We start from the raw sequence: 23,490 nt of genomic DNA, 5'->3' as shown, positions 1-23,490 counted from the left end.
ACTGGATCGGCATGGGCCGCCCTGGCATGGCTGTCCGCATCATCGCCGACCCCCGGGGTGTGCTGGAGGAGCTCTTGCAGTCATACGCCGACATCTTCGAGGAGCCGCGCGGACTGCCACCAGGTCGCCGCCACGACCACCGCATCCACCTCGTGCCTGGCTCGCCTCTTGTGGCTGTGCGGCCATACCGATACCCGCAACTCCTCAAGGACGAGATCGAGCGCCAGTGCGACGACATGTTGGCGCAAGGGATCATCCGGGAGTCTACTTCGCCGTTCTCCTCCCCGGTGCTCCTAGTTTGCAAGCACAATGACAGTTGGCGCTTCTGCGTTGACTACCGCGCTCTCAACGATTGCACTGTCAAGGACAAGTTTCCTATTCCGGTGGTGGACGAGCTGCGCGGTGCCCGCTTCTTCATCAAGATTGATCTTCGCAGCGGGTACCATCAGGTGCGCATGCACCCGGATGATATCGCCAAGACCGCGTTTCGAACGCACCGCGGCCACTTCGAATTCCTCGTCATGCCGTTTGGCCTCACAACGCCCCTGCAACGTTCCAAGCACTTATGAATGATATTTTGAAGCTCTACATTTGCCGCTTTGTGCTTGTGTTTTTTTATGATATTTTGATCTTCAGTTCTTCCTGGGCAGAAACCTTCAGCATGTGTGAACAGTGCTGCAGCAGCTGCGCGTTCACCGTCTCTTCGCCAAGCGCTCCAAGTGTTTTTTTGGCGAACCCTCGGTGGCATACCTCGGTCACATCATATCAGCTGAGGGCATTGCCATGGATCTGGTGAAGGTGGAGGCAGTGGAGGCTTGGCCGCGGCCTCTCACGGCCCGCGCTCTCCGGGGGGTTCCTGGGCTTGACCGGATACTACCGGAAGTTCATCGCCGGTTATGGCGGTGTGGCGGAGCCCTTGACGACACTCTTGAAGCGCAAGGCGTTCTCCTGGACACCGGAGGCCGATGGGGCGTTGTTGGCCCTCAAAAGGGCGCTGATGACGGCGCCCCTGCTCCAGCTTCCTGACTTCTCCAAGTGCTTCATCGTCGACTGCGACGCGTCGGGGGCAGGGTTCGGTGCTGTTCTCCATCAGGGGGACGGTGCGGTGGCCTTCAGCAGCAGGGCGGTCGCTCCCCATCATGCCAAGTTGCCGGCATATGAGCGCGAGCTCATCGGTTTGGTGAAGGCGGTCCGTTATTGGCGGCCGTATTTGTGGGGGGCGTCCATTCACTGTTCGTACAGATCATTGGAGCTTGAAGTTCATATTGGATCAGTGCCTCACTACAATTCCGCAGCACACTTGGGTCACCAAGCTGTTCGGCTACAACATCACTGTTGATTACCGACCTGGGAGACTCAACACCGTCGCCGATGCCTTATCTCGCCGGGATGAAGACCTTCCTGCAGTTCGGTCTCTGTCCGCGCCCATCTTCAACCTCTACGACGCTCTACGGGCCGAGCTGCAGGCCGACGGCCAAGCACAAAGTCTGCGCGACCAGCTGGCAGCTGGCATAGCCCCTGCTGGCTGGACTCTTGTTGATGGGCTGCTGCTGTTCCAGGGGCGCATCTTTGTGCCTGTGGCCTCAGCTTCTGCAGGAGGTTCACGACACAGGTCATGAGGGAGCTCAGAAGACATTACACCGGCTGCGTGCGTCCTTCTACAACAGCCGTGCACGCCGCCTTGTCCGTGATTTCATCCGCAGTTGCTCGGTTTGTCAGCGGAACAAGACTGAGCATTTGCATCCGGCCGGTCTCCTACAGCCACTGCCCGTGCCGGAGCATGTCTGGAGCGACATCGCCATGGATTTTGTAGAAGGCTTTCCGCGTGTCAGCGGAAAATCGGTCATCCTCACCATTGTCGACCGGTTCTCCAAGATGGCACATTTCATTGCCCTCAGCCATCCATATTCAGCGCAATCAGTGGCCCGTGCCTTCTTTGAGAACATCGTCCGGCTCCATGGGTTTCCATGTTCTATAGTGAGCGATCGAGACCCGGTCTTCACTAGCATCTTCTGGGAGGAGTTGTTCTGTCTTGGGGGGGTCAAGTTGCTCCGCAGCTGCGCTTTCCACCCTCAGACGGATGGACAGTCTGAGGTAACAAACCGCATCATTGTCATGTATTTGCGGTGCCTCGCTGGCGATCGTCCGAGCTCGTGGCTGCAGTGGTTACCATGGGCGGAGTATTGCTTCAACACTTGATTCCAGTCCGCCCTTCGCGCCACTCCTTTTGAGGTTGTCTATGGCCGTGCTCCGCCAACCTTGCTGTCCTATACAGCCGGCACGGCCAAGGTGGCTGCTGTGGATCAGCAGCTTCGTGACCGCGACGCTTTCCTGCAGGATATCCGTGATCGGCTGCTGCTGGCTCAGGATGTCATGACTGAGCACCAGAACAAGAAACGGCGCTCTGTGGAGTACGCAGTCGGTGATTGGGTTCTGCTCCATCTTCAGCATCGCACAGCTGTCGGCATCACTCCAGCATCATCCTCCAAGCTTGGGCCTCGTTACTTTGGGCCTTATCAAGTCACGGAGCGGATTGGTGTTGTGGCTTCTCACCTGCGCCTTCCTCCAAAGGCCAGAATCCATGATGTCTTTCATGTGGCGTTGCTGAAGAAATTTGAGGACGACCCTCCAGCTGAGTTGGTACCTCTGCCGTCCATTCTTCATGACCGCGTGGTGCCTACTCCTTCTCAGGTGGGGTCTGTGCACGTTTGAACCGTGGTCGCTGGGAGTTACTTGTGCAGTGGGAGGGCCGTGCTGCAGCTGAAGCTTCGTGGGAGCCTGTCAAAGACTTCAAGGAGCTGTATCTGCAGTTTCAGCTCGCGGACGAGCTGTTTGTTGGGGAGGAGGGAAGTGTTGTGGATTCCTTCGTTGGCCGCCAGTATACGCGCCGGCCTAGGCGTCCACGAGAGTCCAAAGAGTCCAACCGTGGCTAAGGCCCGGTTTGTTAGGAAAGTAAGGGTCAGGGAGACATTTTAGGAGATTTGGTTGATTTGTTAGGAGATATGTCTCTGTTCTATAAAGGGGCATCTAGATTGTAACCAGGGGATATCGAAGAAGGAACAAACTCTCCCTGTATCGGGGTGGGAGTTTCCCTTTGACGATGGCGTCGAGCGCTTCAGCCGTGACCACCTGAGAAGATCCCACCAGATCCCACCGCCGAGGTTCCTCGCTATCCTCTGCGTTCCAATTCTCAATCCAGCCTCCTTCTCCACTCTCCCCTCCGTTCACCACACCGCCGGCGCCGTATCACTTGCCCCTGCGGAGAACACAAGATGTGAGTGTCCTGTATGGCTGTATCATAAACTGATCCCTCCTTGTGAGACTTCAGACGCCCAAGCCTTTCCTTCTTTTTTCTGTGATGATGTGCAGAATATCTCTCAGCTAGCATCCATGAACTACGACCTGATGACGAAGCACAACTTCGATCCTTCTCAGTCCTCGAAATAAACCTTGATATCAGAGCAGTAAAGGTAGGTAATAATGTTCCATTTCAGAGCAGTAGGGGTGGCTGCTGCTGGCTTGAGCATGGTGGCATAGCAACCATATCCCATATCAACTTGAGAAGATTCCTGATTTTTTCCATGTACCATTTGATTAGGGCAGATCCAGTGCCGGAGGCTCCCACATGAGTGGGGTCTGGGGAAGGGATAAACCGAGACAAGCCTTTCCCCCGCAAAATCTGCGGAGAGGCTGCTTCGAACCCACGACCTGGTGACTCAGTGAGACAGCTCTCACCACTGCACCAGGCCTGCCCTTCCATGTACCATTTGATTGTTGCATCTATTTTATCTTCCATAGTTCCTGTTCTATCTAGACTTCAGATTAGTAAAGAAATAATATATCCTGTGAATGGCTTTAGTATTTGCATGAGTCTGTCCATGCAGTATGTCATTTCACTTGAATAACAGAACCAGTTTGATGCGAGAATAGATGGGGCTCATTAGCTTTTTTTTTAAGTCTACCAGCTCGTCAGATCAATTTATCAAGACTTTGAATGCTCTCAATTTGATCATTATTTGTGCAACAGTACAATTATACAAATTGCTTATAGCCAAAAATATTCTATCTGGTGATTGCTAAATTTTGACGTGGTAAAAGTGTTACTGAATTACAAAAGTTGGTGCTATTTTAGTCTTCAATATTCAAGCACTTGATTTGTGGTTTTGCTCTTGGTTCAGTATTCAAGACTTTTAAAATTTCTTGGAACTTTGATGAACTTGGCAGATAATCCCACCAGGGTGACCACCGGGCAGAAATGGAGAGAATCTGATGTTACACACAAGAATGCCAACTCTATATGCACCCTTAATTCGTGATGGGAGAATAAACAAATTCTATTGGTATGTTCTCCTATCTGGAGCAGTTCTGTACAATGATCTAGACCAACTGAAACTTCTGAACAGGAGTATTTTAATTTCCCTTTAGCCCTGTGTATAATTAGGTGTTTGCTTGTCTTCTTGGCATTGCCATTTTATACAGTACAAAATGTGATCTGAAGATAGGCGCCTGATTTTGTCAGGCTTTTTTTTTTTGTTTTATTATTCCTTTAATCGATCTCTACAATTTTGTTTTTCTTGCTTGCTTGAGATTGTCTGGTAAGGCAGGTATAGGCTACACTCAAACTGGCATCAAGTATCTCATTTTTTGTGGACTTGTTACCAAGGCCACAAGACAAATGACATTTGCAACTTTTCACAATCAGCGTGGGGTGCAAGTGGTTAACACAAAGGGGAACTCTTTTGCCTACAAGGATATCAATGGATATCTACTTGCTTAATTACCTTTTGCCTTTTTTTTAAATTATCATCTTCTTTTCTATGTCTTCACCTATGATGAAAACCTGAATATCCAAATGATGATTGATGCAATTATGAGGTCAATTGCAATTTCCTACCCTGAATTGATTTTGGACTTAGCGTGGCCCGTAGGGTTAGCACGGTTCTGACACCCTCCCTTTTTCTCCCTTTGTTTTCATCTATTGGTTCATGTCAAGTGATTTTGAAGTTTATTTTTTCTTGCATTATGTGGGGGCACCATTTTGGATTAATGTGTCCCGTAGCGTTAGCATGGGCAATATACTAGTTTGGCTAAAAAAACAGCTCACTGTGCCAAATAGGCCCTTTGTCATGGAATAAAATGCAAAACTCATTTCGAAGGACCATAAAACTTCGAACCATCAGATGCAAATCTCTCAGGTAGTCAGGTGTCCCTGCACTGCAGCCTGCAACTTGCTCCTAAAAGTCACTCGCAGTTGCAGCCGTGACACATCACACATGCATGCACCAAAGTCCACACGCCTTGCTATCAGAGAATGGATCGGATAACAAGAGATAACAAGAGCAGATTCTCTGGCGCACACGGCCATCCACCATTCAACGGGTGCTGTCGCACGCGTGTCAAATTTGTCCATAGGTAGAAGTAACGATCTATGGAGCTTTCAATTGATACTGTTCATCTTGTGAGTTTATGACTAAAATTGTAAAACATCACTGTTCAGTATACAACGTATTCACGAGGGCTCACAGATGGCCAAAATGTGTTACATTCTTCTGTGCAATGACCCATTCCAGTGGATGTGGATCGTGGATGGACATGGACTAGGCGGCGTAGAGCTCAGGCTTGGACAGCCTCGGCGTCGGCACGGCCACCAGCGGCGTGGCCTTCTTCATGACGATCGCGAACTTCTCGTCCAGCTCCAGCCTCGCGCCGGCCGGCAGCTCCCAGTCGAACGCCTGCAGCAGCATGGCCAGCGAGTAGGCCGTCATGCGGTCGGCCATGGCAATGCCGGCGCAGATCCTGCGCCCGGACCCGAACGGGAGGTACTCCATCTCGCTGCCGTTGAAGTCCCACTTGCGCCCTTCGCCTTCGCCGCCGGCGCCACCGCCCAGGAACCTCTCCGGGATGAACTCCTGCGGGTCCTTCCACACGGCGGGGTCCCTCATGATCGCCCACACGTTGACGAACACGCGGCACCCCGCGGGGACGCGGTACCCGCCCACCGTCGCGTCGGCGCTGGGGCAGTGCGGCACCATCAGCGGCAGCGCCGGGTGCAGCCGCAGCGTCTCCTTGAGCACCGCATGCAGGTAGTGCAGCTGCGGGAGGTGCGACTCCTCCACCACCGCGTCCCTGCCCACCACCTCGTCCAGCTCCTGCCGCACCTTGGCCAGGAGCTCCGGCTTCTGCATCAGCTCCGCCATGGCCCACTCCACGGTGTTCGACGTGGTCTCCGTGCCCCCGACCACCATGTCCTGCCGTTCGTTTTATTGGATGCATTAGCCGTATTAATTGGAGTAGTACTACTAAGTGACGTACAGGTTGGGTGATTAGCAGCTAGCAGGTGCTCGATGAATCATACCATGAGCAGTGCCTTGACGTTGGTCATGGTGAAGGATGCCTTCCCGTCGCCGCCTTCCTTCTCGAGCTTGAGCATGTACTCCAAGAAGTCGGGCGCCGGGGGCTGGCCGCCGGCGCGCTCGGCGCTGACCCTCTGCTCGATGATCCTGGCGAACATCTGGTTGAACCGCTCCTTGAGCACGTCGGACTTCTTCCGTATCCCCTGCAGGTCGAAGCGCGCGAGCGCCGGGAAGAAGTCGGACACGTTGGGCGCGCCGAGCATGTCGGTGATCTCGGCGACGAGGTGCCTGAACTCCTTGCCCACCGCGGCGCGCTCGCTGTCGCTGCCGACGTTGCCGCCCCACAGCGTGCCCGTGATGACGTTCATGACGGTGAGGAACATCTGCGCGCCGACGTCGACGGGGGCCGCGGCGCGGGCCTGCGCCTGGAGGTGTGCGAGCGTGGCCCTGAACTCGCGCGCGCGGAGGCCGTGCACGTTGTCCAGCCCCGCGGGGCTGAGCATCTCCCGGACGCACACCCGCCGCAGGAGCCGCCACGTGGGGCCGACGGGGTTCCACACGATGTTCTGCCCGCCGCCGTAGGAGATGGAGCGCGCCGCGTCCGGGACGTCGCGGCCGGAGAAGACGAGGTCCTGCTCGCGCAGCACCTCGCGCGCCAGGGACGGGGAGCTGACCACCACGCCCAGCTTGGAGCCCAGGCGGATGGAGAATATGGGCCCGTACCTGCCCGCGAGGCGCGCGAAGTAGACGTGCAGCTGCGGGTCCAGCGACGGCAGGCTGCCCACCAGCGGCAGGCCCGTGGGACCCGGCGGAAGACCGCCGCCGTTGCTCTTGCTCCCGCGGCCGCGCACCGCGGCGGCCACGAAGAGGAACGCCGCCAGGAGGAGCGCGCCGTAGAGGAGCGTGGTGGAGGCTGCTGCGGCGGCGGCGTCCATGGCTAAGGAGAGGCCGGGCAGAGCAGACAGTCGTGCACGTCTGGGAGCCTGGGAGCGGGACGGGGTGCAGACGTGCAGTGTGATGGGTGGCAGACAGAAATTATACCGGGCGCGGGCGGTGGCGGCCGTCCAGGCCGCGATATTTCCCAGCCCACCGGGACGGTGATGGCATCTCTGCCTGTGGACGGGAGCACGGAGGCGGGGGGCGCGACCGGAGATGCGGCGTTTGTCGCGTCCCGACACGCCGCGCGCTCACGGCCGACGACCCACCGCGAAAACAATGCGGCGTGGGGTGCGTGCTCAGGGCCGACAACGACCCACTGCGAAAACGATGTCGCGTGGGGTCCTTTTGGACGCACACGCACCGCACCAGACGCGCGCAGGCGCAGCAGCTCCTGGCTCTCAAAGAACCGTAGCGTCTACTAGTTGAGATAGATAGAGTAGATAATTGGGCGTGTTGTGTCACATTCTCATTTAATTGGGCGTGTTGTATTTTAAACATTTAAAATGGGCGACATCTCGTGCTTTGGCAGATCTTTTCTCACGAAAATCAGTTTCATTGGATTTGCTGGTTCTCGGGTGGTACGCGCTTGGCCGGCGGGTACGGTAGCAACCATGGGCATGGGTTTGGACCTGTCGATGGAGTGTGGCCCGCCGTACGTGTCGCTTCGCATCACTTGTATAGTACTTGTGATGCCCGACGGCCGGAGAAATCGACGCCGGCTGACCGCACCACCTCACGTTGCAGGCGGGGCGGGCTCTTAACGAGACCCGCACACTCGCCCCACAAAGTTTTTCTTCGTGGCTGTAGTGTGGCCCAACGTCTTTGAACCCGGCAAGTCCGTTGGGCAAGAGACAAAGCTCGCAACAACCCACAAGACCCGCAACACCCTCCTTTGCTCTCTCTTCCGTCTCGCCCTGAACCCTACCGCTATCGCGTTGTCACGGTACAATGGCGTCAGCCGTCGGGCATCACCCTCCTCTGCTCTCCCTTCCAACTCGTCCTGGCCCTTGGCGTAGATGGAAATGCCGATTCCGGACGTAGCAGGCGGCGGAAACCTAGCCCTCGACTCGTGCTCCTCCATGGTGGAGCAAGAGGAGGCAGGAGAGGACGGGGGCCATGAAGCCTCCAAGATCCTAGCGTCGACTTCTGCGGGATTGGGGCGCTAGATCTCGGGTGTGGCTTCGTCGTCCAGCAATTTCTTATAGACAGATAAATATGGGTAAGGATTTTGCTCGGTTCCCTTTGGTTTTGGTTGTTTACCTCTACAGTTCTCTCTTGAACTGATATACGAAGTAGAGCAGATTATAGAGTTGACACTCATAGTGCAAAGGATGATTTCAGCAGAGTGTTTTTAGTTGCATTTGTGTTTTAGGACCCTAAAGAAATTATACAGACTCCACAGTCCTACGTCGAGTTCATATTAATCACCAGAACATAGTGTTCATATAAAAATTGGACCGAACCAATTTTGAGCATGAACACAAACTAAAAACGGGATTAATTATTGTCTAGAAATCTTTAAATATGGTCTTTTAAATCGTCTACTACAAATATTTAATTTTACTGTAGTCCATATTTTGTTGCCACCATTTGGTTGTCCTCTAGCTTATCATGTTATTGTATTCTATCTAGATGTGCTGGTGTGGACATGGCAATCCTGCCATCTGAGCTTGCGCCAGAAGAATTGAGTGGTCAAGAAGTAGATCAACAAAGCAGTAAGCATACAACTTCAAGGAGTGTGAACGTGAAGAAGTCATTGCTAGTGAAACGGGTGTCATCTGCTGTTAATGCTCCAAAGCCTCCAACAGAGAAGCGGAGGAAGTCATCTGCTTCGAACGTGCAATTTGTGAGGTCCCCGCTACTGAATAGGATCCTAGCATCGCCAAGGATGCGCCACTCCAGAGCCAAACACCAGAGGTCACCATGTGAAGGATTGTCATCTTCAACCTTACCTGATGATACAAGAACGACTGCTTCTCCTAATCTTGGCAAAGATGCAGCATCAAGGAGCGTGGATAGGATCAAATCCTTGCTGTCAAAACGAAAGTCATCTGTTGTTAATGCTTCAAATCATCTAGAAGGAATGTAGAGGAAGTCACCTGCTTCACGTGTGCATTATGTGAGATCTCCTGTACTTAATAGAATGCTACAGTCAACAAGGATGAGACAGTCTCCGGTACTATATGCAAGATCACCATCTTTGTCTTCATCTGATGATACAAGAATGTTTATTTCTCCTGATCTTGGCCCAGGTTAGATTTAACTTTCTGCATATTGAAGCAACCAGTTTATGTCTCAAATTTTTCTTGTTGTCTTGACTTTGTTGATTTGTTCTATCTTGGTTAGGGTCCCGTTTCTACTGTCCTGATCCTTTAGATGAATTTTCTTGCTGCATGAGGTTCCCTTAATTACTGACTATGTATACTTTAGTAAATGCTTGTACTAATCAATACCTACATACTTATTGTATAGATGCATCAAGACTAATTAAGAGACGTAAACTTAGATCTGATGTGTGGAAATAATTTAAGCCTATTTATGAGGGGAATCTAGTAGTACAAGCTAAATGTATTCATTGTTTGGAGCTCTTGTCTGCTACTCGAGATAATGGTAGAAGTGCTTGTCATAGGCATTTGAAAGTGTGCAAAGTAAGGACTAGAATGAACCAATTGGTTGAAAGCATGAACACAGGACTATCCCCTGATTCACTAGCTCTGAAGAATTGGAAGTTTTACCAAGAGGTCTTACATAAAGTCATGGTTAACTTTATCGTATTGCAGGAGCTGCCCTTTAGTTTAGTTGACCATGCACCATTTCAGAAATTTATTGCTACCTTAAATCCTTGGTTTACCATAGTGTCTAGAACTACAATTGCTGATGATATTATGAGCTTATATGAGGATCGAAGGTTAGCCCTTCGGGAAACTATCAAAAATTCAAATTCAAGGGTCTGTCTAACTACTAATATTTTCCTAAACGGTAAACGGTCTTTACACGGTCGCCCTTCGTTTAGCGTTTAGGCTATTTACACAGTGTTTAAATGAAGTTAAACGGTCTAAACGGTTTTGTACTTTAAAAATACATATAATTATATATGTGCATATAAAAAATAAAGTATTCTAGCATTTATAAATATTTATCCGAGTAAAAATCAATTATTTTGGTATGTATATATATATTTATGCATGTGAAAAGAACCAAATATAGATATTTATGCATGTAACATATCAAGTGTACACATTTATAAATATAATAAACTTAAGTATACAAATTTATCCATACAAAACTAAACTAGATTTACCTCGTGTTCGTCTAAACAGCCTAGCCTGTTTAATACTGTTTATCTCCGTTCCGTTTAGGCCGTTTAGACCGTTTTTTTTTACCGTTTAAACAGTCAACCGTTTAATTTCCGTTTACCCCCTAAACAAAACAGTTTACCACCGTTTATCGTTTAGTTGCCGTTTAATCAGCCTTTAGGCCGTTTAGGCGAACACTGTTAACTGTTGATATGTGGACTTCAAATCAAAACCTAGATTACTTGTGTATTACTTGCCACTTCATTGATAATGACTGGATGTTGAAGAAGAGAATAATAGGCTTTGGTCTTGTAGCTTCACCTCATGATGGTTTTACTTTGTTTAATGCATTGTTGAAGTGTTTGCAAGAATGGAAGTTAGAGCACAAGGTATTTAGCGTCACCTTAGATAATGCAAAGAACAACAACAACAACAACAACAACAACAACATGGTTGGTTCCTTAAGGAAAAATCTTTCAGAAAGACACCTTATGCTTGGAAATGGTGATCTCCTACATATGCGTTGTGTAACGCATGTGTTGAACCTTATTGTTAAGGAGGGATTTAAGGTGATAGATGGTGCTACTGATCGCATTCGAGATAGTGTCAAGTACATTAGAAGCTCACAAGCCCGTAAACAACGTTTCGAGGAAATCATTGCACAATTAGGTATATCCTGTGAGAAGAGACCGTCTCTTGATGTTTCAACTCAGTAGAACTCAACTTATTTAATGTTGAAGTCTGCAATAGAGTATAGGGCAGTCTTTGATGTTATGGAGTCACAAGATCCTAATTACATGGACAAGCCTTCTAATATAGATTGAAACATGGTAGACCTACTTTGCAATGTGTTCAAACCCTTCTATGATGCTACAAATATAGTTTTTGGTACATTATACCCAACAACAAACCACTGTTTCCATGTCCTATGGGAAGTCAAAGGAAAAATAGAAACTTTGAAATCAAATATAGATATTTCCATTGTAGTTATGGCGAGCAAAATAAAACTGAAGTTTCAGAAATATCGGGACATATGCTTGTTGCAGATATGTGTTCCAGTAGTTCTAGATCCTAGGTTTAAGCTCAGTTTTGTATCATTTCGTTTGGACGCTGGTTTTGGTGATAAAAGTCCAGCATACACTGAAATGGTAAAGGCCACATTGCAAAATCTGTTTTCTACATATTCATCAATGGCACCTGATTTAAACTACTCACAACCAGAGCCCAATGATGGAAGTACTGATGAAGATGACTGCTGGGCAGACTTTGAACAACATCTTGCAGCACAAAAAAGGAAGAGTGAAAAGTTAGCTTGACGCATATCTGCAAGATGATCTTTTCCCTCGACAAAAGAAATTTGATATTCTACAGTGGTGGATGATGCATTCTACAAAGTATCCTATAGTTTCTCGTATGGCAAGAGATGTGTTTGCAGCATCCGCATCGACTATAGCTTCTAAATCTGCATTTTCCACTAGTGGAAGAATTGTTAGCGACTACAGAAGCCGACTAACAAGCAAGAAAGTTTAAGCCTTAGTATGCCTGCAGGATTGGTTGAGAGCAGAAGGTACATTTTCTTTGAATTGTACAAAGTAGCATATTGTTAGTTTGAGTATTGTTGTTTGAGCAATAACGACACCTCATAACTCATTATTCGTTCTTGTTTCAGGTTTATCAGATGTTAAATTATTAAAAGATGATATTGGCGATGGTGATGATATTTGAGGAAAGGAGGTGTCAGGTTGAGCAAAGAAGGGTGGCAAAGAAGGGGTGCAAGATAGGGAGAACTAGAGAAGAAAATGACATTTTTTTCATCGTAGATATAGAACTCCTTTCAATTTAGCATTTCAACTTTATTTATGTTACTATCTTTTGAAATTCTTAAATATTTGGTCCTGGATTATTGCAGTGGGGGCATGGCTCCTTTTTCGGATCTTGTTCTTGTCATCATAAGTTCAATAGGACTTTGGTTAGTGATGTGGATGTAGAAGCTACATCATGTTATACATGGGGGCGAGGACTCATGTTCAGGGCTGAATTCGATGTGGGGTTGTAAGGGGATACAACGTGTTGGTTTATGCGTCATGGTTGTAGGCACCTGATGCATTTAGTCATTGATTGACTGCAGGGAGCGCCGGAGGCTCATGACGGTGCCAGCAAGGGGAAGTACACAATTGGGCTTGGGCAGGATTGCATGGCGTTCTGCAGCGAGGTGGAAGACATTGTATCTATGAGGTATGTTCATAACTGTTGGTTCCATTCTATCTTTGGAATTAGACCTCCTAAACCAAAGAGTAGAAACTAGCAAGCAATTGCAGTGAAGATGAATGTGTTTCATGTAACGATCTACTTGAATTGCAAATGTTCATGACGAGAAATTCTCTCAGCTTGACAGTTGTTGCATCCCTACTGCAAAAGTACAACAATGATCCTAAGCTCATTGGACGTTTGGAGGTTGGTAGTGAGACGGTGATAGACAAAAGCAAGTCCATCAAAACATAGCTGATGCAAATTTTCGAGGTTTGTCCCCTGAGACACAGACTCTGCAAATTACAAAAAAAAGGAATGGAGGGGGAGCACTCCACCTAACCCAAAGTTGCAATGTGGCATTCATCATTTTGCTAGCTACATCCACTTCAGTTTCACCTAATAATCTGTCATTGTCAATGTTTGCTATGAAATACAAACACAAGAAAGTGGTAATACTAACATTGAAGGAGTTGACTCGAGCAATGCATGCTATGGCGGAACAACTGCCTTGTTGAACTGTGTGAATTGGGTTGAGAGTAAATCATGGGATGGACGTTATGGCCTTGTCGTTTGCACAGACAGCACGGTTTGTCACCTCAAATCACCTAGTTTTGGAACCTAGTTGTTAAGTCTACCCCTTCTGTCTCTGTGCAACATTTAGCACTAGACTACCTTATGCAATTTTTCTTTTCAGGTTTATGCAGAAGGACCTGCTCGTCCTACAGGGGGTGCTGCTGCTATTGCAATGCTTATTGGTCTAGATGCTCCTATATCTTTTGAAAGAAAATATAAAGCTTCCCACATGGCCCATGTTTATGATTTCTACAAGCCAGATCTTGCAAGTGAATAGCCGGTAGGATTCAGCCATGTCCACTCTCATATCTATGACTGTAATTACTTTGGCATGCTAACAGGGACTTCTCTAAATCACAGTGATACTTTTCGTTATTCCTTTCTCAGGCTATCTATCATATTTTCTGTGCCATTGCTTATTTCCTGGACTTATATTATGTAGGTTGTTGATGGAAAGTTATCTCAAGCATGCTGCTTGATGGCTCTAGATTCATGTTATAGACAGTTTTGTACCAAGTAAGCTTGCTGCGATTACTATTGTATTGGTCTTGAGTAACATCCTATTCATGCATGGTGAGTGACATTAGGTATGAAAAGCTAGTCGGAGAACAGTTCTCAATATCTGATGCAGATTACTGCGTGTTCCATTCTCCATATAATAAGGTATCATGACTTCACGCTTGCTCAAATACTAATAATTTTTAGCAACTGATTAATTCTTCCCATCCATTCACCTAATTTATGTGGAATGCTAACACTTCCATTTATTATCGCAGATTTCATGCACAATTGCAGGTGCATTTTGTTTTCTTTACGCTTAAATTGCATTTGTTTTCCTACTTATTAATACTTATCCTTTTGGTATGTCAACCAAATAATGTTACGAAGTTCTCTAAGACCTCCATTTTGGGAGGTACAAGTTACCCTTTCTTTATTCAACGCTTTTGGTCCCCAGGCAAAGCTTCTTATCTATTTTCTTTTCTTTCTTCCACACTAGCTCAGTTGATAACGATGCTAAAGAGAAGCTTCTACCTTTTGCAAATCTGACTAGTAAAGAAAGTTACTAAAGCCGTGACTTGGAAAAGGTTCTTTCTTATTTGGTGGATAATTCTTAAAGCTTAATTGATGTAAGATCCTATGAACTTTCAGGCTTCTCAACAAGTTGCAAAGCATTTGTATGACATCAAAGTTCAACCATCAACTTTGCTTCCAAAACAAATCGGTAACATGTATACTGCATCTCTGTATGCAGCACTGGCATCTGTAATCTACAACAAGCACAACAGTCTAGTGAGTTTTGTGCCTTTATTCCATGAACTTATGTATCTTCATCCTGCACAGCTAATTTTTGCTTCTTATACAGGCTGGCCAACGAATCATTATGTTCTCATACGGCAGTGGCTTGACATCGACATTGTTCTCATTAAGATTGCATGAGGGACTGTACTGTACGTCTTATGGGTTTTGCATATAAGTTTGTTGTGTCCGCGGAACACTTGTCCGCAAGATCTACAGCTTTGTGGCAAGCCGCAAGCCCGCTAATAAACTTTGCGGCAAGCGAGGCGGGTTAGCGGTCGGTCGTGAACGAGCCCGCCTGCAAGTTGAGCGCCACCACGTAGTGGAAGGTGAACGCTGTGATTGCGACAGGGGGTAGCTACGCACCGGCCGATGCCGTCGGCTCTAGCTCGGTTAATTTACACAGCCCCAACGGTGATCCTATTTAGGACCTCGAGAACACATATTTTACGATCTCTTCTTTAGCTATTTCTAGCGTTAGGCTCAACTAATAATCAATCAGGATATAAATAATATGTTTTAGTCCGTAAGCTGTTGGAGGATATTTTATTTATATTCATTGTAAATATGGAAATATCGTAGTGTGCTATCCGATTTGATAGCCGAGGACGTTGCCAAGGAAAATGGTACTTCCTACGTTCTAAATTATAAAACATTTTAACTTTCTTAGAAAATCAAAACATCTCAAGTTTAACCAAACTTATATAATAAATAATAACATTTATGATATCAAATAAGTATTATTAGATTCTTCAATAACTATATTTTCATAATATATCTATTTGATGTCATAAATTTTTGTAATTTTTTCTATAATTTTGATCAAATTTAAAATGTTTTGACTCTTCAATAAAGTTAGAATGCTAGAACGAAGGGAGTACTGACAATGCCCGTCCATCTTGAATCGCAGGAGGTCATAGAGCTGACCAGTCATGATAACATAGCGTTCCACAGGATAAGGGACGAAGTAGAGCCGAAAAAAGAGTTTAAGGACTAAAATACACTTTATTTGTTTACAGATGAAATTATATCCAAAATACAAAGTGTAAGGATTAAATTTTTTATGTTGATGGTTCTAGATGAAACTAGGCTAGAAGAAAATTTAAGTTATGGCCGTTTTAAAAGTTTAGGGACCAAATAAAGTCTTGGGCCATAATTATGGAACCAAAATGATTATTCCACACGGGCGCATATATATCTTATCTATTGTTATCATCATCGACAATGTAGGGGGTGATTGGTTGCTCTGCTCGCGCCGTCCAAAGCCCCATCCGGTACCAAGCGGTGCATTGTGGCTATGTTTGGTTCTCCTCATCGCACATTTTGCCTGCTTCGTTCCATTCATTTGCCCCCCCTCCATCCCACACGCCTCTGTCTTCTCAATTTCACCTTTCCTCGCGATCCGGGATGGCTTTATACACGCATGGCGCAGGGCCCATGTGTCAGACACTTAAAACTTTGATGCATGCGTGCAACCAAACACGATCTCGTTTCGTACTGGACCAACAACAAAAACAACAAAACACAGCAAAATACATAGTCTTATCATGGCTTAAAAGAGCCTGGATAGTCACTCCATCTCGGCTCGCTGACCCTTGAGCAACCAATCACCCCTGTAGAAACATAGTGGAAGGGTGATGTGGTGATAGCGATGCGAGGCGTGGAGAAAGAAGACGGAGACTGCGCGCCGACCGCAGGAATGCACGGGAGCTCGCCACCGCACCGCGCACACCATGGGCAGGGTTGTACGGTTGGGAACACGGAGGAATCGGAGCTCGGCTTGGACCTCCACTGCAGCGTTGCCAGCTCTGGCTCTGCATGGAGCTCGCTCAGGAAGACAGGCCAAGCAGAGAGATGGCTGGAGACAGGATGGAAAAGTAAAGGATTGGGGTCCATGGCGACCAGGAGAATGTTCAGCTGGACTGAATTCCGGCTTATTCGGCTTATTTTTTCAGCCGGGGCAGTGTTTCTCTATCACAATATTCCAGCATGAACAATATTCCAGCATAAACAGTAAAAATTTCAGTCCAGCCGAACACTCTCCAGGACCGGCCGGACGTTAAAGAAAAGGGTAGAAAAGACACTTGCCCATATTCTCTTTCTTGAAATATGAGAAATTTATTGATGCGGCGTGTTACGGCAAAGATACATATTTTTATAATGATACTGACAACTTTTCGAGTTTGTGGTGTTCATTAGTATATACCACATTTCTCTGATGTCTCTGAGCAAATTTTCCCTATACTTATTTAACGTCATAAACATTAATGTTTACTATATACTCCTAGAATTATATTTTTTCTGACAGAGATAGTACAAAAAAATATTAATATTTATGGTGCATAATTAGTACTATTAGATTAATCCTGAATATATTTTTTATAATATACCAATATTATTTATATTATTTACAAACCTAATTAAATTTAAAAATATTTGATCAGCACAAAACTCTGTGATTTTTTTTCTTTTACTGAGGGAGTACGCTGGAGCTGCCCTGCCGCTATCGGACGACAATCGACAGATACTGTTCTAACTGATTTGTTGTGAGAGAAAAATAATATTCTAACAGAAAAAATAAGCTGAAAAAAAATAACGACCCAGGGCAGGCAGAATAATAATAGCAGCGAACGGGCGAGAGAGGCGACGACCAAGGTAGGCAGAATAATAATAGCCCAAGATGCTCGTGCTGCCCACGCGTGTTTCTTCTTTTCTTCGCGTCAAGCCAGCCACGCCGCCGCCACCTGCGCTTGCAACTTGCAAGGCTTGCATCTCATATCATATTATACATTTAGCCCGTGTTTAGTTCTAAAATAACTTTCCAAAAAATGCTACAGTACCTATCACATCGAATCTTATGATACGTGCATATAGCATTAAATGTAGATAAAAAAAACTAATTACACAATTTGGTGGGAAATTACGAGACGAACGTTTTGAGTCTAATTAGTCTATGATTAAACACTAATTGCCAAATAAAAACGAAAGTGCTACAGTAGCCAAATTCCAAAATTCCCTGCAACTAAACACGCTCTTATACGTACTGTACTGGCAGTCTGGCATCGTCGATCTCTGATATTATCTATGTAAATTATTCTCGGAACCATGCACGCGCTCTCTGATATTATTCAGTCGCAACAACCCAAGAACACGGCGTGTCGTGCCCAAAAATCAAAAAGAAAAAAAAACGAGCGCCGTCAGACGTGAGACCGTGTTTTAATCTCTTCCAAATTCATAGTTAGTTAATCAATTAATTAATATAATTCATAATTCCCTATGGCCTATGGAGATGGGGGGGGGGGGGGGGGGGGGGGGGGGGGCGAGGGGGGGATCCTCTCCAATGAGTGCACTACCTCGGTCTGAAAAAATATTTTTTTTTCTAATTCATAATTCATAATTCCCCATGTGCACTACCTCGGTTCTGAAATAAATATAAATTTATTTGATAAGAACTTGTACTTCTTTAAAATTTGATAAAATATATAAAAATATACCGATATTTATAATGCAGTAATAAGTATTAGTAATAAACATGTTATGTACAAATATAAATCTAGTTAAATTTAAAATTTGGACTCCTCAGCATCTTCAAGAGTGCCCAATATTTTCTTTCCAAGATCATATTGTTTTATAACTTAAAAAATTGGTAGGAATAAATTATGCCATCTCTAAGAGTTTGCAATATTTCACTCTAAAAAAATCAAATTTTGGTACAGATAAAGTTAACACGTGCCTTATACAGAAGCAGAATGCTGGGAGGAGCAGTCGGTCCGTCCAGCCGCAGCCCGGCGAGGTCGTCGACGCAGCTCCTGGAGCACGTCACGGGCGCGCCGGCGACGACGCTGGAGCCTGGATGCATCAGCAAGCGCGTCGTCGTCCTCCCCGCCACGGATGCCGTTAAATAACGGGTCCTGCAAGAGCTCGGCGGCGGAGGGCCGGTTCCGGGGGCTGGCCGATGCAGCGCTCGATGAAGCCCCGCAGCTCGGGCCTCGGGGTCCTTGAGCCGCTTGAGCGCCGCGGGCGGGACGCCCCGGGTGACGTTGTGGAAGATCTGCACCCCGCGTCACCATCTCCAGCACGCACCCGTACGAGTAGATGTCCACCGACTCCGTGTACGTCTCCAAGGCGATCGTCGTCGTCGTAAAAATCATGTTCTACGTGGACACCTCGCTGGACCACGTCGCCGCCGGCATCAAGGTCCTGCGCATGCCCTAACGTGGCGGCATCGGCAACGGCGGCGGCCCATCCCGCGCGACCGTGCATAGCCCTCGAGTTCGCCCAGCGGCGCAAGGTGGCAGTGGGCCTGGAGGAGGACGAGCTGTGCCGGTCGGTGCAGGCCGCGATGGCGCCCGAAGGAGTAGAAGGCGCGGGGGAATCGTACCGCGAGCAGAATCCGCACGACCTCGGATGCGCGTAACTTTGCGCGCGTTGGGGTCAGTTTTTCCAAATGCAAGATTGGGAGATGGGTTTGTAAGTCGTTGAAGATAAGTTTTTTTTTTCAATTTTGCTAAAAATTCTAGATTGGGAGAGTATTTTGGGAACTCTTGGTGATGCTGAATGAGACAGTTATTTTAGGACGGCAAGAGCACTATGGTCGGAGTGTGGTGATGGAGTCATCGTGTTGTGAGATATGCGTGTCAACATCTCTTTTTTTTTTTAACTCGGAAACAAGAGCTTCCTTTGCATTGGTAGATACTAATCGCCGGGGACCATTTGAATTACAAAGTTTGGTGTATAGTTCATAAACACGTTTGAATCACCATAGGCAACTAAACATCTGTTACAGTCCGAAACTAAGCAAGTGGAAAACTCAGAAAGCATTAAGCCTCGAATTTGTCTAAACACAACCCCATATGGATTCCGGTCCCATTTTGATGTTTTGAGCACTTCACTGAGGATTGAAGAGCCCGTCTCCATACAAGCCTTACCTTGGTCATCCCCATGCGTACAGCTCTTTCCAGGATCCTTAACGTTGGTAGAGCCTCTGCATGCAAGTCTGCAACTTCTCAGTCCCTACCTCAAGTACATCTCCACATTTCTTATAACAAAACCCCTTCCTCCATTGCCGGTGTTCCGATGATCTTGTAGTAGTCAAACGGTGGTGGCTTCCGTTTAGAACCTTGTCTCAGCCTTGTTGATGTGGACATGTTCTGAATCTTCCCCAACTCCATCTGATGGTAAGCAGTAGAGCTGCAGATCTCAGACACACATGCCATTCTTTTTCTTGCATTAGCTTTGTTCCTTGCCAACCACCACTACCACAGGAAAACTAGTATCTTGTGTTTCGACTCTAGGTCCATGTAACCATGTTGAAGATTAGGCTGATAACTTCAGTCCTGACTTACATCCTTCAAGCAGAGCTTTTTTCTTTCTCTAGATTCATTGTCCGCCAGCACTCTTTGAACCTTTTGCATTTGAGAAAAAAAGATGGACACAATAATATTCAGCAGCTGGTTCCTTAATCACACGACTTGAAATGTTGGCTTAGCTCGTCAAATATAAATGAGCCGAGCCAAGTCGAGCAACAAACAAGCAAGTCAAGCGAGCTACCGGGTTGTGAGCTTTTCGTGGAACCCTACACTGAACTATCCATGTAGTCCAATTTACCTCCTCGTGATTGATGTGACGCAAAGTAGGACGTCTGACATGGCGCCACGTCAAACTAAACCGCCTTAAAACCCACCGAAGGAGGATAAACAACCAGTTTCAATGGTTGAAGGAGCCAAAACATCCGGTTTTCTAGCTTGAGGATGTTAGACTATCATATTGATCATCATCAATATTTCCAAATTCATACTCTGTTATAAATCAGAACGTCTGTCTTGAAATAGTTAATTGCATTCACTGCACAGGATACACATAGCCATGATCCAATATGAACAATATGTTAACATATAGAAAAAAAAATAAAGAGAAATAGCAAAATATACCAACATGAGCCTTGGCCTAAAAGACAAGAACACCCCCCCCTTCTCAATCATAACAGTGCACCACAACCAAATTTGCCGTAAGATACAGAGGAAAAGGAATATAGAAAGGAAGTCGATAATCAGATCTGACCAAACACGAAACATGACGTATATCACATTGGAGTGAAAGATATCACAGTGGAAATTGGAGTGAAAGATGTCACAGTGGAAATCCGTAAATTTCTGCAAAAAGAAAAACAGAAAAGTACTCCTCTATCCTGAAATACAAGGTAAACAAGTCCGGCAAAAGACTAACCTGCCTCTCACTAATTACTTAGTTCAGTTGTTAACTTGCATAATTTCCTATTAAGCCACAGTTTAAAAAGGCAAGCAAGCATGTCACTGATTTTGGCTACCAATTACATGAGTTATTTTGGGCAAGATAGTGTTTAAAAAGCATGTATATGGATGGGGTTTAAAAGGAAGAAACACATAGATTGGAGTTGAGTAATCCAGAATACCATATAATTTGGGACAAATTTTAAACCTTAGATAACTTGCATTTCAGGATAGAATATAATACTAACATACATTGTATTGGAAACGTTACTTCTTTCTTAACACCACCATCTGTTCGTTATTATACTCAAGTACAAGATCTAAAACAAAAAGAATGGTCATTCCATAACCTTTGTTACACCACACTAAGCTTTACGGCTGGCCACACTTGGTGACCGGTACCCTGCTTTAGTGGGCTTTCCCCAAGGAGAAACTGAAGGCCTGCCTCCTTTGGTACGCCCCTCGCCTCCACCATGGGGATGATCCACAGGATTCATAGCAACACCACGGACAATAGGGCGTCTACCTAACCACCGGCTATGCCCTGCCTTTCTTAGTTTGCGTGTGCCATGGCTTGGATTGGAGACTATACCAATTGTCGCACGGCATTTTGAATCGACAATTTTCTCAGCACCTGAAGGAAGGCGCAGAACACACTGTGCACCTGGTTCCTGGACTACTTTAGCATATGTACCAGCTGCTCGGACCATCTTCCCACCCTGACCGGGACGACATTCAATATCGTGCACCCATGTTCCAATTCTTGCATTCGCTAGTGGTATGCAATTCCCTACCTTTGAGTTGAGATCAATTATATCAAACTGATTAGATGCGGAATACGGCGAAGAGGCTCGACCTTTAGAAGGTTTCGAGGAATCATAGTTCATCACTGTACTACCTGGCATGCATTGGTGACTGGCCAATATATAAGATACTGGTACACGATCATCCTTTCCCTTTGTCCCTTTGCTCATACCAACAGACTTTGCTGCCAAGCTACTGATGCGGTTAGCCTGTGTCTGAACCAAATGTTTCTTCTCCAGATCATTCTGCCAAGAGAGAGCAGCTTGACGCTTCATTCTTTGTGTCCAAAGCGCATCATCCGTTGCCCATTTTTGAATTCCAGAAAGAGAGAATGTCTGTTTTCCTTCTTCATTTCCTCTGACTTGAGCGAAGAAAGTGGGCTTGGCACCAGCTAATGCTATCCTAGGTAAGCTCCCACCAGATTTAACAGATGCAATATCTCCATTGCCCAGAGAAGAGTACAGCACAGAAGCTTCCTTTTCCTTATGCACTCTACCAGACAATGCCGCAAGGGGAAATCTACCAGAGACGTCAGTAGTGACAGATTCCAGTATCTGAGGCTTGGCACCGAGCTCTTGCAGAGCTTTTGGGCGGCGAAAATGCACTCCTTGCACCCATCGCACCAAAGCAATGCTAGAGGAGCGATTCGGGTCATACTCGATCCGCTCCACAATGCCCAGGGAAGAGGTGGCCCTCTTCACATCAACTTTCCTCTGCAACCTCTTGGCCCCTCCACCACGGTGGTAGGAGGTGATGCACCCGGACGAGTTCCGCCCGGCCGTCTTGGACGAGCCCAGAGTCAGACGCTTCAGAACTCCCACCTTCGCCTGATCTCTCACGAGCGACAGAGCGGACTTACGTGCCATATTGTTGACAGGGATGGTGATGGTGTAGGAGGGAGGAGTGGAGTCTCTCCAAAATAAGAAATGGCCCCTCTAGGCTCTGCAACATTCAAAAATCAAAGACGAATTACAGATATGTCTAGATACGAAGCATTATATTCCCACTCCAATATACATCCCATCTGGCATGACTAGCACAACTTAGCAGAATATATAGTATAGAGTAGCAAAATCCATTTCAACTTGGCCGAAACTCGCACTGGAGAATCCCTGACATGGAAAAAAGGAAAGCGGCAAACAATCAAGAGCCAAAGCCACCGAAGCAGCATCAGCCAGCACGCGCCAATCAGTTTTCACTTTCCAGGCAGACCGAGGCAACTCAGCCGAGCAAAACCTGCCGGCTGCCGCTGCCATGGGCGGCCGGGGGGGCACAGTAAAGGACATGGGTGGACACAGTAGACTCAATAATTTTTGCATTATAAAAGAAGAAAATCGAAATTTATAGGCAGAATGCGTGTATACTACTCTTGTAATTGGATCAGATCAGATCCGAATACAAATAGCCTAACTGCGTAAGCGAGGGTTTGGGTGATCAGTTTGGCACAGCAGGAACGGAAGAGAATGGGTGAGCGTACCTGGTGGTGGTGGGTGCTCGTCGCCGGCGGAGTGCCCGAAGCTGAAGACCTACAGACTTCTTGTTCGTATCGTAGCTGGTTCGTGAAAAAATGCTGTTGACTAGTTTGTGTGAGAGAAAAATATTGTTCTGGCTAAAAATTTACGATCGTTTACGACAAGCCACAGCCAAACAAATAGGCTGCAGGTATAGTGCGGTGGCGGCAGCGGAGGGCACCCAGTCATGGCCACTAGACACAGGGAGTAAAGATGGCAA

At 46.7% G+C, this 23,490-nt stretch overlaps 2 protein-coding genes and 2 pseudogenes across 2 annotated transcripts; 2 read left to right on the top strand and 2 right to left on the bottom strand.

Annotated features, from left to right (window-relative positions):
- Positions 1 to 5,302: 5,302 nt before the first annotated feature.
- On the bottom strand, positions 5,303 to 7,598 carry LOC136501083 (flavonoid 3'-monooxygenase CYP75B137-like). The gene is made up of 2 exons (XM_066496574.1): positions 6,356 to 7,598; positions 5,303 to 6,248 (listed from the first exon to the last, which is right to left on the bottom strand). Exons 1-2 carry the CDS (start codon positions 7,286 to 7,288, stop codon positions 5,598 to 5,600), a joined length of 1,584 nt encoding a protein of 527 aa, XP_066352671.1. The 5' UTR covers positions 7,289 to 7,598; the 3' UTR covers positions 5,303 to 5,597.
- Positions 7,599 to 8,308: 710 nt separating this feature from the next.
- Positions 8,309 to 11,841, top strand: LOC136500055 (uncharacterized; annotated as a pseudogene).
- A 754-nt stretch (positions 11,842 to 12,595) lies between these two features.
- LOC136500054 (hydroxymethylglutaryl-CoA synthase-like) lies at positions 12,596 to 14,901 on the top strand (annotated as a pseudogene).
- Positions 14,902 to 21,320: 6,419 nt separating this feature from the next.
- On the bottom strand, positions 21,321 to 23,287 carry LOC136502128 (large ribosomal subunit protein uL2m-like). The gene is made up of 2 exons (XM_066497600.1): positions 23,237 to 23,287; positions 21,321 to 22,701 (listed from the first exon to the last, which is right to left on the bottom strand). The coding sequence occupies exon 2, from the start codon at positions 22,623 to 22,625 to the stop codon at positions 21,321 to 21,323; it is 1,305 nt and encodes a 434-aa protein (XP_066353697.1). The 5' UTR covers positions 22,626 to 22,701; positions 23,237 to 23,287.
- Between the last annotated feature and the right edge of the window lie 203 nt (positions 23,288 to 23,490).

This window comes from Miscanthus floridulus, chromosome 13 (genome assembly GCF_019320115.1).
Source record: "Miscanthus floridulus cultivar M001 chromosome 13, ASM1932011v1, whole genome shotgun sequence".
Lineage (NCBI taxonomy): Eukaryota > Viridiplantae > Streptophyta > Magnoliopsida > Poales > Poaceae > Miscanthus > Miscanthus floridulus.
Note: the sequence above shows the minus strand (reverse complement) of the source record. Positions and strands in the feature narration are given on the sequence as shown.